The sequence below is a fragment of the Symphalangus syndactylus genome, chromosome 18 (genome assembly GCF_028878055.3).
Source record: "Symphalangus syndactylus isolate Jambi chromosome 18, NHGRI_mSymSyn1-v2.1_pri, whole genome shotgun sequence".
Taxonomy (NCBI): Eukaryota; Metazoa; Chordata; class Mammalia; order Primates; family Hylobatidae; genus Symphalangus; species Symphalangus syndactylus.
Window position 1 is genome coordinate 14,041,993 of NC_072440.2, and position 12,932 is coordinate 14,054,924.

At 37.9% G+C, this 12,932-nt stretch overlaps 1 protein-coding gene across 3 annotated transcripts in view; it reads right to left on the reverse strand.

Annotated features, from left to right (window-relative positions):
- ATXN10 (ataxin 10) overlaps window positions 1-12,932 on the reverse strand; it is a 189,465-nt gene that overhangs the window by 151,029 nt on the left and 25,504 nt on the right. For all 3 annotated transcript variants that reach the window (XR_010117008.1, XM_055253883.2, XM_055253884.2), the window contains 2 exons: window positions 9,780-9,876; window positions 7,310-7,468 (listed from right to left, as the gene is read on the reverse strand). Coding sequence is in view for 2 of the 3 variants with exons in the window: in XM_055253883.2 (XP_055109858.1) it covers window positions 7,310-7,468; window positions 9,780-9,876 (256 nt within the window). In the remaining variant the exon portion in view is untranslated. The remainder of the gene's footprint in view (window positions 1-7,309; window positions 7,469-9,779; window positions 9,877-12,932) is intronic.

The following is a 12,932-nucleotide window of genomic DNA, read 5'->3' on the forward strand; positions in this document are numbered from 1 at the left end:
AGGCACTGAACGGTTTATTTAAGCAAGGAGTGACAAGAGCTACAGTAATTTTTAAAAGGTCACTCTGGCTACTGTGTGATGATTCAGAGGGCAAAAGGAGAGACAGAAAGATGAGTAAGAAAGTTCTGGCAGTAGCAATGAAAGACGTCTATGGCAGAGGAGGTGTGAAGTAGGTGAATTTGGAACACATTTTGAAGATAGGGCTGATGAGTATAAGTGAATGAGAGTGAAAGAAAATCAGGACTCAGGTTCCAGGCCTCAGCAAACGAGTAAATGATGGTACCAGTTACTGAACGATAAACGTTGGTAGAGTAACAGGAGGTGTTATACGTGGGGGAAATCAAAAGTTTGGATGCAGCCTTCATACATTTCAGATGCCAATTAGAAGCACATAATAGGAAGCTGTATATGTAAATCTGGAGCTTCAGCAAGAGGTCAAGGCCAGAAACATAAATGTGGAAATCATCAATTTAGAAGAGGTATTTAAAGCTGTGGTATGAGATGAGGTCACCCAGAGAATGAGCAATAATGGAGAAGAGTGGTCTGAGGACCAGCCGTGGGCCATGCCAACCCTGAGCAGGCAAGAACAGGAGCCAACACAGGAAGCAGGAAATATGCCTTACAACAAAGCCAGCACAGGAGAAAAATGAGACAAAGATGAGACAGATACTGATGACATCTTTCAGCCCTGGATTCACCGTGCCTTCACCCAATGACCCTGGAATTTTTCGGTTGTATAAGCCAATAAATTCCTTTATGTGCATAAACCATCTGAAGTGGACTTCAGTCACTTAGATTCAGAAGAATCATGGCTAAAATAATGCTTATCACATGCCAGACATTATCTTGTTAAGGATCCAATAACAAACAACACTAAATCCTGCCTTACAGGGAGCTCACAGTCTAATGGACAATTAAATGTGCTAAGTGCCATGAAAGTGGAATGCATGGCTGTTGTGAGCGAACAGAAGAGCGGCAACAGATTCAGACTGCAAGAGGATGGACAATTATGTTTATCTTCCTAATATTGTTACACTTAAGCTGATAATAAAATGTATATGCATAAGGCAAGACACATCCCTAGAGAATACAAAATAAATCAACTAGATAACCCAAATATTAACAAAAAAGAATGCTTTGCTCCCAGTTATAACTTCATTTTTGCAGTGAAACTGGGTAAAAGTTCAATGGATTAATAAAAGTTTAGGCCAGGCACGGTGGCTCATGCCTGTAATCCCAGCACTTTGGGAGACAGGTGGGGAGATCACCTGAGGTCAGGAGTTCAAGACCAGGTTGGCTGACATGATGAAACCCCGTCTCTACTAAAAATACAAAAAATTAGCCAGGCGTGGTGGCGCACACCTGTAGTCTTAGCTACTCAGGGGGCTGAGATGGGAGAATCACTTGAACCCAGGAGGCAGAGGTTGCAGTGAGTCAAGATCACACCACTGCACTCCAGCCTGGGCAACAGAGTGAGACTCTGTCTCAAAAAGAAAAAGTTTATACCAAAAGAGGCTAAAACTGAAAGAGTTCACGCCTCACCTTTGAAATGCAGACCTCCTCTCTGAAAATTGGTAATTTTCATAATACATGACATGGTATTAATAAAAATGGGATAGGCCCTCAAGTTTGGCATCACTTGCAATCCTGCCTCTGCTATATGCTGGTTGTGTGACCTTGGTCAGGCTGGTTTACTCTGCTTAACTTTCATATGTACATAGTAGCAAAATACAATTCACAGGATGGCAGCAATGTGAAAATGAGATTACACAGACAAAGCAACCAACACATCACAGGATCAGCACGAGGCAGTCCTACCTCTTCCTCTACTGTGTAATTCTGCACTGACTGGCCTAACCTACCAGTGCACATTTACTGGACTTTCAGATTTAGATGAACTCAAAATAGAATCCCTGGATTCATCTAGGGTTATCTAAGAGCATGAAAACATCTTTCACACCTACAAACAAAAGAACAGACATTTTTAGAAAGACATTATCCCAATAATTCAAACCAAGTAGTGCCAAAGACTTTCTCGCCTACACTTTCCTGTGTCTCTAGTATACTCAAATAAAAAAACCCAAAGTTATTGGAATCACATTTGCCCTTTTCTAAGAAACAAGCAAAGGAAGAAAAGAAAACATAATGAAACCATGAATTCTAAGACCATGTAGTTTTGTATTACTTCCCAGCTATCTCCTAAAATGTAGGGGAGAAAAAAGGGAGAAAGTGGGTTTTCTCCAATTTCTAGGGATAAGTTTATATTTAACAGCAAAAACAACAGTTTTGTTGGAAGCCTCTGGATATTCTGTGATCTCATTGTTTGTTACCAAATGTAGAGTTCCTCTCACACAAATCAAAGTATTCCGCACCTGGACTGCAGAAGCGATCATTTAACCACTACTAGATCCATCCTTTGTTCCTTTCTGAATTCCTTCTAGTGGTCTCTAATACCTTTAACTTGAGCTATTTATATTTTATATTATATTAACAGATTTTATATTTTGCCCTTTACGACCTTTTGCCCTTTATTACAAGCTGCTAAAAAAAAAACTGCAGATGATTAAAATACAGACCCAAGGTACTCAACAAATAAAACAGAACTCAGCTACAGAAAATTTCTCTAAGTAAGTTGACTCTAATGATTGATCCTGTCATGTTACATTTGCATACAAATGGAAGTTTTCTAAGTTAAACACATCATATTATTGTATGTACCAACTTCTGTTTGTTTGTAAATCTTGATTGAAATACAAATGAATATTCAGAAAAAAATAATTTCAAAATTAAGTATAATTTCAACAGAATGATAAAAGATTACACTGAAAGAAGCCAAAATTGAAAAAGCTCATACCTCACCTGTGAATGCAAGTGGGATTACAGGTGGCTCAAGGCTTACTCCCTGGAGAAAATCTGTGGCCTAATCATACACTGACTACTATGTGCAAAACATATGTAAAAATAGATTTTTTTAAAAACAGGATATTACTAAAACATAAACAACAAAATTTGTGATAAATTTTATAATGAGAAAGGGTCAACACATCAAGAAGGTATAACAATCATAAATATAAACGTGTGTGTGTACTTAACAGAGCGTGAAAATAAGGGAAGCAAAAACTGACAAAACTGAAGGAAAAAATGGATGATAATTCACTCTCAATAACGAAAAGAACTAGAACAGAAGATCAGCAAGGAAACAGAAGGTTTAAACAACACTATCAACCATCTAGCCAATCAGACCTAATAGATATCTACAGAACATGCCACCAAAACCAGCAGCATACACATTCTATTAAAGTGTACATGGAACATTCTCTGTGATAGACCATATGTCAGGCCATAAAAGAAGCCTAGGTAATGTCAAAAAGAATGAAATCATATAAAGTGGGTTCTCTGGCCACATGGAATAAAATTAGAAAACCATAACAAAAGGAAATTTAGAAAATAAACAAATATGTGGAAATTAAACAACAAACTCTCAAATAACCAATAGGTCACAAGGGAAATTAGACTATAATTTGAAATAAATGAAAATAAAAGCACAAACACCAAAATTTACAGAATACTAAATTAGGGGATGCTAAAGCAGTTCCTACCAGGAAATTTGGCGATGTAAATGCCTATGTAAAAAAGACGGACGATCTCGTATCAGTAACCTAACCTTCCATCTTGAGAAACTAGAAAAAGAAGAGCAAACCAAACCCAAAGCAAGCAGAAGAAAGAATATAATAAAGATTACAGCAAAAAGAAATGAAATAGAGAATAACAGTAAAGAAAATCAACAAAACCAAAAGTTGGTTCTCTGAAAAGAGCAAAAACTCTAACAAACCTTTAGCTATAGTGAACAAGAAAAAAGAGAAGACTCAAATTACTAAAATCAGGAATGAAGAGGGGACATTCCTACCAATCTTACATAAATAAAAAAATTCTAAGGGTCTACTACTACTATGAACAATTTGTGCCAACAAATTAGACAGCCTAGACCAGTGGTCCCAACCTTTTTGGCACCAGGGACTAGTTTCATGAAAGACAATTTTTCCATAGACAGGGGTGGGGGGACAGTTTCAGGATGAAACTGTTCTACCTCAGATCATCAGGCATTAGTTGTAATAGATTCTCATAAGGAGTGTGAGACCTAGATCCCTCGCATGCGCAGTTCACAATAGGGTTTGTGCTCCTAAGAGAATCGAATGTGGCTGATGACCTGACAAGAAGTGGAGCTCAGGCAGGAATGCTTGCTTGCCTGCTGCTTATCTTGTGCTATGTGGCCCTGTTCCTAACAAGCCATAGACAGGTACCAGTCCACAGGTCGAGGGCTGGAGGACCCCTGGCCTAGACCAAACAGGCAAATTCCTAGAAAGACACAAACTACCAAAACCAACCGAAAAAGACAACAATCTGAATAGACCTGTAACAAGTAGGGGCCGGGCGCAGTGGCTCATGCCTGTAATCCCAGCACTTTGGGAGGCTGAGGCGGGTGGATCATGAGATTAGGAGTTCAATACCAACCTGGCCAAGATGGTGAAACCTTGTCTCTACTAAAAATACAAAAAAAATTAGCCGAGTGTGGTGGTGGGCACCTGCAATCCCAGCTATTCAGGAGGCTGAGGCAGAGAATTGCTTGAACCCAAGAGGTGGAGGTTGCAGTGAGCTGAGATCGCGCCACTGCACTCCAGCCTGGGCAACAGAGTGAGACTCCGTCTCAAAAAAAAAAAAACCAAGACCTGTAACAATAGCAGGTTTGAATTAGTAACCAAAACCCTTCCCATGATAAAAAGCCCAAGACCAGATGGCTTCACCAGTGAATTCTACCACATATTTAAAGATGAATACCGATCCTTTACAATCTTCCAAAAACAAAACAAAACAAAACCTCATTCTGTAAAGTCAGTATTTACCTGATACCAAAATCGGAAAAAGAAATCACAAAAAGAAAAAAAAACTACAAACCTATATGCCTTATGAATATAGATGCAAAAATCCCCAACAAAATATGAACCAAATCCAGCAACATATAAAAAGGATTACACACTATGAACAAGTGGGATTTATCTCAGGAATCCAAAGTCAATTTAAAGTATAAACATCACTGTTAGACAAAGTATTAATAGACTAAAAGACAAAGCCATATGATTATCTCAACAGACACAAAATATATTTGATAAAATAGACTTTCATAATAAAAACATTCAACAAGTAAAAGAAAATCAGTAGAAGTAGAAGAAAAGTTTATCATCCTGAGCAAGGGCTTCTAAGAAAACTCCACAGGCAACAAGACACTGAAAGACTGCCCCGCTAAGATCTTAAATAAGACAGATATGTCTGCTCTCACCAATTCTACTCAACATTGTATTGGAATTTCCAGTCAGGGCAACTAGGCAAGGAAAAGAAAGAAAAGGCAACCCAACTGGAAAGAAAAAAGTATTACCTACTTGCAGATGGCATGGTCCTGTACAGAGAAAATCCTAAGAATCACATACCCAAAAAAATCTACTAAAACTATAAATAAGTTCAGGAAGAAAAATTGCAGGATACAAGATTAATATACAAAAATCAGTTGTATTTCTACACATTAGCAATGAACAATCCAAAAATGAAAGAATTCCATTTGCAATACCATCAAAAAGAATAAAATACTTAGAATAAATTGAACTAATGACACCCAAAACTCATAGACTAAAAACTACAAAACATAACTGACGAAAATTTAAAAGGCCTAAATAAATAGATGAATATCCTCTATTCGTGGATTGGAGCACTTAATCTAGGTAAGATGGCAATACACCCCCAAGTTGGTCTACAGATTCATGTAATTCTTATCAAAATTCCAGCTGTTTTTTTTTTAACAAATTAAAAAGTTTATCCTAAAATTAATATGGAAACAGAAGGGACACAGGACAACAAAACTGAAAAAGAACAAAGTTGGAAAACTCACACTTCCTGATTTCAAAATTTACTATAAAATTACAGTAATCAAGACACTGTAGTACTGGCAAAGAGAGAAAATGGACTGGAAAAAAAACAAAAAAGCACTGAACAGAGCCTCAGGGACTTACAAAACAACAACAAAAGACTAACACTTGTATCTTCAGAGTCTAGGGGAACAGCTCCACATAGCGCCCTGGTGACCTTGGATGTATCCATATATACCATGCATGCCAGAGCTTGAACAGTGGCTAATCTGAGTCTTGCCTGCTGAATACCTGTGATCCTCCTGGAACCTGAGATTGGAGGGGCCTGAGGCTTCTGAGGCTGTATCCTTTTTGCTCTTCTGTCTTCTAAGGGAGGCTGTCATGAGACAGGTTCTAATGAGTTTGGAGCTAATGAGGCACAGAGCTTTCTGCCTTGTCCCTCTTAGCATATAAAGCCTCTTTAAACAGTCAAGAAGGGCTCCTCAGGAATGGGGTACCTTACAATTCACATCCTAATCATCCAGGTCTTTGTGGTGTCTGGGACAAGGATCAGGAGGAGCTGGCCCCTTTGGCTTCTTCTTTTCTCTGTCTATATAAGTAACAAACTGTCTAAACCTAAAAGTAGATTGTTGTAACTTGTATTATTTTCACAGTCCCATCAGTTGAGCCACAGCCTTGGCCCTGCCTTGGACTGTGTGTGCGCCTAAAACATGGAGTCCCAGAAGAAGTGGAGAGAGAACAAGGGCCTGAAAAAAAGTATTCAAACAAATAACAGCGAAAATTTCCCAAATTAACTTCCCCAATTTGGCAAAAGACATAAATCTACTGATTCAAGAAGTTGAGGAAACCCCAAGAAGAGTAAACCCAAAGAAATCTATGCCAATACCATAATTAACCTCTGAAAAGACAAAGAAAAATCTTAAAAGCAATCACAGAGAAATAACACATTATGTATGAAGGATGGCAGTACATTATGTATCGGGGGGCAATTTGAATGGCAGTCACTATCTCATCTGCACAGATGCTTACAAGGCTCGCACCAAACTCTGATCTAATGAACTAGTTACTGCAGCCACAGCAGTCTGATCTGTACACTCCAAAGGTGCCTGGGCATTTCACACTGTTTTTTCATACACCAAGAATGTCTTTCCCGCTCCTCACCACCTTAAAGAATTCTCTTTGTCCTTAAAGGCTCAACTCAAGCCTCACTTTATTCACCTCATTCACAAGTTCTCTAGATTCTGCTCAAAATCTTTTCTAATTCTGTCAACACATGCTAAGTTTTAACTTATCGTTCAATTATCACAATGTCCAAATTTTTACTTGAAACTTCTGCAAGGAAAGTGATCTGTCAGGATGCCCCAAAGCAATCAAATTTCTAACAAGATACTTACGGCCATTCTGATTCAGGATGTTTTTGGTAAGCATCTATGACATCAATCGCAATATTGAGGTTTTCCTCCAGTTCTTTCATTCTTTCATGATTAAGGGATGTAAACAAAATCATTGAAGAGTAGGCAACAATTTTTTTGTCCGGGTGATTTAAGCAAGACCTTCCAAACAAGGAAATGAGATTGTTAGCCCAATTTAGTAAGGTGATAAAATAAAACACAAAAATAACAATAATACCATTAGCAAATTCACTACATGCTAACACTTTTGAGGATTTAAGGGAGAATTATAGCACTTTAAAATAAGTAGATTATTTACTATAAAAATAGTAAATATAAACTTAGTCAAAATAAAAAGTATCCAAAATATTAAAGTTGAAGTTGACATAGAACTCAGAAGGCAAAAAGCAAATAATTACCATTAAAGAAAAAGATTAAAATGACTACATTTATAAAACATTAAAATGTTCATTCTTGTTAGAAAGAAAAAATCAACAGGTACAAAATGATACCTCAATGACTGCTGGCACTGCTTTAATAGTCCTTAGGGACAAGATGCCTACAGGAGAGATGGTATAGTGGGGCAAGAAATAGAATTTGGAGTCAGGAGCCTCACTATAACTCCTAGCTCGTCTAGCTATCAGCCAGGTGACCTGGGGAAGGTCACTGACATATTGATTGTCAATTATATCATGGGTTATGCAATATGGCAGGGTTTTTTTTTTCATTTAAACTTCATAATACTCTTCTGAAGGAGGTATTATTCATATATTTCAGATAAAGAATTTGTTAGCTTCACTTGGCCAGTAGCACAAAGCCAGCACCTGACAAAACTGGAATTCAAATTTGGTTGTATCTGTCCCATAAATGCATAAAGAGTGAAGGCAAAGAACCTCTCTTAATACGTTTTCTGGTATAAAAAATAAAATACAATAACAAAACCTTCTCTATTTCATAGGGTTTTTAATGACGATCAAATGAGATCATCTAAAAGCAACATGTAAACTGTTAAGACTTCTCTGACTGTCCTACACTTAAGCCTCTCCCTTGTTCTTCTACTACACCCTGGATTTACCCTAATTACCTTAGTTCTAACATCACAACGTATGTGCCTGTTCCTTTACTTCCCCAACCAAAGAATGAAATCTTCAGGAATAACGAATATTTAAGTTACCACCATATTCTAATCATCTATCTCAAAACCTGGCAGATACTAGGTGTCCAAAATGTTTTAAGGGAATGAATTCTCAAAAATAAGCAATGTCTATTTCTGTAGCTTGAATTTCATAATTCTCTTCTTCCACCTAAGTTGAAATATCATTAATATATATACACCTTCAACTCTTAATTATTTGCAGGAATTTGAGAAATTCCATGAGCTACAAGTGAATTACAGTTTATCCCATCTTAACGCTATACTTCACAGAGGAGCCCAGGAAAGCTGTACAACAAGGAAGGGCATCACGGAATTTAAGCAGCACGGTATTTACAATGAGCATAGATAGACTTTGGATCCAGATGGCAGCAATGGGTTTACACTCTACCTCTGCAATTTATCAATGATGAGCTTCAGGTTTCTCATCCGTCCAAATGGGGACATAGTAACACTTACTCTGCAGGCTATTGTGAGAACAGAAAAAATATACGGATAATGCCCAGTTCAGTGTACGTACACAACAGCTGCTGCCCTGCTGTGCTGCTTATATTGTTGCAACCACCAGAGTCACCCCATTCATTGGCACCAAAGCCTGGATTCCAAGCCAGGCCTCCTACTCCCAGACTGTGCCTTTCCTACTAGGTATACTGACTCTATTGCCTGCTCACCTTTTACCTCAATGCTCAATTTCTTATGAACAGAGCTGGTTTTTAAGAAGTAGAATCACCAGAAAAAGTACCAGGATCCGATCCAGACAAATGGAATGTTACCCACATCTTACACTGATAAACGGACTGGTTACTCACTTCTTACATGGATAAACTGACTGTTGATCCCTATCTTCTTCTTATCTTCCAAAACATACAGCATTGTGCTGAGCATATCCGTATTCAACACATAAACAATTTTAATTCATTGCCCATACTTTGATGTTTTATTTTCATTGTGTTTCTTATAAATTTCAGTGTCCTTAACAATATTACTTACTTTATCCATGACTTTATTTTTGTAAAAGTAAACTGATATACATACAATCAAGGGCACAAATCTTAAGTGTACATACAGCTCAGTGAACAAAGTTTGGATATGTACACATCCATGTAACCACCACCAAGGTCAAGATATAGACGAACACTTCCAGGACCCAGGTGTTTCCCTAGTGCCCTCTCCCAGCTGGTACCCACCCACCAAGAACAACTACTATCCTGAACTCTATTACAGTGGGTTACTTTTTCCTGTTTTCAAACTTTATATAAAATGGAAAAATATAACCACAGTCTTCTCACAAGTTAGAAAAATTCCTATCAATATACTCACAAAAACAGTTCTGGGAAAGCATGCACCCAAACAATAGACTGGGAATCTTCATTCCGTGAGGCAATGTTGCCTAAAAACTGCAGGCCACAGCGAAAAGCTAAGAATATATAAAAGTTATAAATAAATAAATCATTAAACACAATAAGTAAATGCATCTTAAGAAATATTCTCCATGTTATTAAACAGAAAGTTTCTGCTTGCTTCTTTTAAAAATTAAGGTCTCTCTCCACAAGTTCACTTTGGGAATAACATGACTATGCTGTGGCTGGGAGCGGTGGCTCACGCCTGTAATCCCAGCACTTTGGGAGGCCAAGGTGGGTGGATCCCTTGAGGCCAGGAGTCCAAGACCAGCCTGGCCAATATGTCAAAACCCCATCTCTACTAAAAGTAAAAAAAATTACTCGGGAGGCTGAGGCATGAGAATTGCTTGAACCTGGGAGGCAGAGGTTGCAATGGGCCAAGATCATGTCACTGCACTCTAGCCTGGGGAACAGAGTCTCACTCTGTCTCAAAAAAATAAATAAATAAATAAATAATAATTAATATGCCTTACCAAAACAATATACTCTACATACAAAATTAATTAACTTATCGCCTGGGTGCAGTGGCTCACACCTGTAATCCCAGCACTCTGGGAAGACGATGGGGGTGCGGATCACCTGAGGTCAGGAGTTCGAGACCAGCCTGGCCAACGTGATGAAACCCCGTCGCTACTAAAAATACAAAAATTAGCCAGGCATGGTGGAAGGCGCCTGTAATCCCAGCTACTTAGGAGGCTGAGGGAGGCAGGGAGAATTGCTTGAACCCGGGAGATGGAGGTTCCAGTGAGCCAAGATCGAGCCACTGCATCCAGCCTGGGAGACAGACCCAGACTCTGTCTCAAAAAAAAAAAAAAAAAAAGAAAGAAAGAAAAGAAAAAAAGATTTCTACTGAATATTTTAGAATATTAACACTCAGATCTGTATAAAACTGAACATGCAAAAAGCCAACAGTATAGGTTGATCTGAAAACCAACTGATCCAACAACTCATCAGGCACCTAAGATTCATGCTCGGGATCAGAACACAATTCTGAAAAGGAAAAGGCTTAAAGATGTCCTAGAAACAAGAAAAGAAAACTCCAGACAGGTACAAATGACAGTTTACTTTACCAAACAGCTTATCAACTGATCTTTATGTAAATACTGCAAATGTTATGAAGACCCTCAAAAATCCCAACATTATTTTTACAAATTAAGAAAGAATAAAGTCCAAAAACAACACCAATAACTCCATTAAAATAACTCATGCTTGTGTTTACATAAAATTTGATGAGCATAATATATTCGTCATACCACTGCAATTATTCCCTGAAAATAATACTCTAAATATTATTTTGGCAATGTAATTACAGTTCTTACCTCAAGTGTGGTAACAAAAAACTGGCACACATACCCTGCTAAAAAATCTACCTAGAATAAAGTTCTCAAAGAGAAAGAGTCAAAAAGGTACAGGCACTTTGTTAGGAACCAGAATACTTTTAAAAAGATTATTTGTATTAGGTTTGAACTAACACACCATAAAATTTTTTCTAAGTTTCACTGTTGAATCCAAATTTCATTGCTGAATTTCAACTAAAATTCGGTCATTTCACTAACTGCCGTTTTCAAGGTGATGAGAAATATTACTTCCTTTCTGTTTTCCTTCTTGCCTCAATAATACCCTTCCAATAGTATCTGTGGCTAAACACAAGCCATCTACTAAATAGGAACACAACTGAAAGATTAAATAAGACCTGAATAAATGGAGAGATGTTCCATATTCATGAACTTGAAAACTCAATAGTGTTAAGATGAAAATTCTTCCCAAATTGATCCATAGATTCAATATTATCCCAAGTATCTACAATGTATAGAAAACCTTTACAACTCTACAAGAAATAGACACAAACAGCCCAATTAAAGACTGGACAAACGACTCAAATGGACATTTCTCCAAAGAAGATTTACAAATGGCCAGTAAGTACGTAATCATTTAGGAAATGCAAATCAAAACCACAATGAAGTACTCCCACTTCACACCCACCAGGATGACTACAACACAGAAAGAAAGAGTCAGCAAGGATGCAAGAAATGGGAACATTCATACGGTGTCGGTGAAAAGTCATATGATTCAGCTGCTATGGAAAAGTCTCACAGCTCCTCAAATGTTAAGCAGAGTTGCCATATGACCCAGCAATTCTATTCCTAGGTATACACCCAAAAGAATTAAAAACAGATAAACAATTGCATGTACCAGCATGTTCACAACAGCATTACTCATGATAGCCAAAAGGTGGAAACAACTTAAATGTCCAACAAACAATGAATGGATAAACAAAATGTGATATATCAACACAACGGAGTATTATTCCACCATAAAGAGGAACGAAGTAATGATACACACTACAAGGTGGATGAACCTTAAAAACATTATGCTAAGTGAAAGGAGTAAGACTCCAAAGGTCACATAATTAATTCTATGATTCCATTTATATGAAATATCCAGAGTAGATAGACCTACAGAGACAGAATGCAAAATAGTGGTTGCCAGGGGCTACAGGGAGATGGAAAAAGAGCGACTGCTCAATGAAAACAGGGTATCCTCTTAGGATGATTTTTAGGCTGGACACGGTGGCTCATGCCTGTAATTCCAGCACTTTCGGAGGCCGAGGTGGGTGGTTCGCCTGAAGTCAGGAGTTCAAGACCAGCCTGGCCAACGTGGTGAACCCCCATCTCTACTAAAAATACAAAAATTAGCCAGGCGTGGTGGTGGGTGCCTGTAATCCCAACTACTCAGGAGGCTGAGGCAGAATTGCTTGAACCTGGGAGGCGGAGACTAGTGAGCCAAGATTGTGCCACTGCACTCCAGCATGGGCAACAAGAGTGAAACTCCGTCTCAAAAAAAAAAAAAAATTTTTTTTAATTAGGCAGAGATGGTAGTTGCACAATACTGTGAATATACTAAATGCCACTCGATTGTTCACTTTAAAATAGTTAACAATATGTGAATCTCACATCAATAAAAAATAATTAAACTCATATAAATGTAACTACCTAAATTAAGAACAACTCTTAATACAGCTAACATGTAACAAGTCTGTAAGAATCTACCCTCCCTGACTAGTGAATATGAG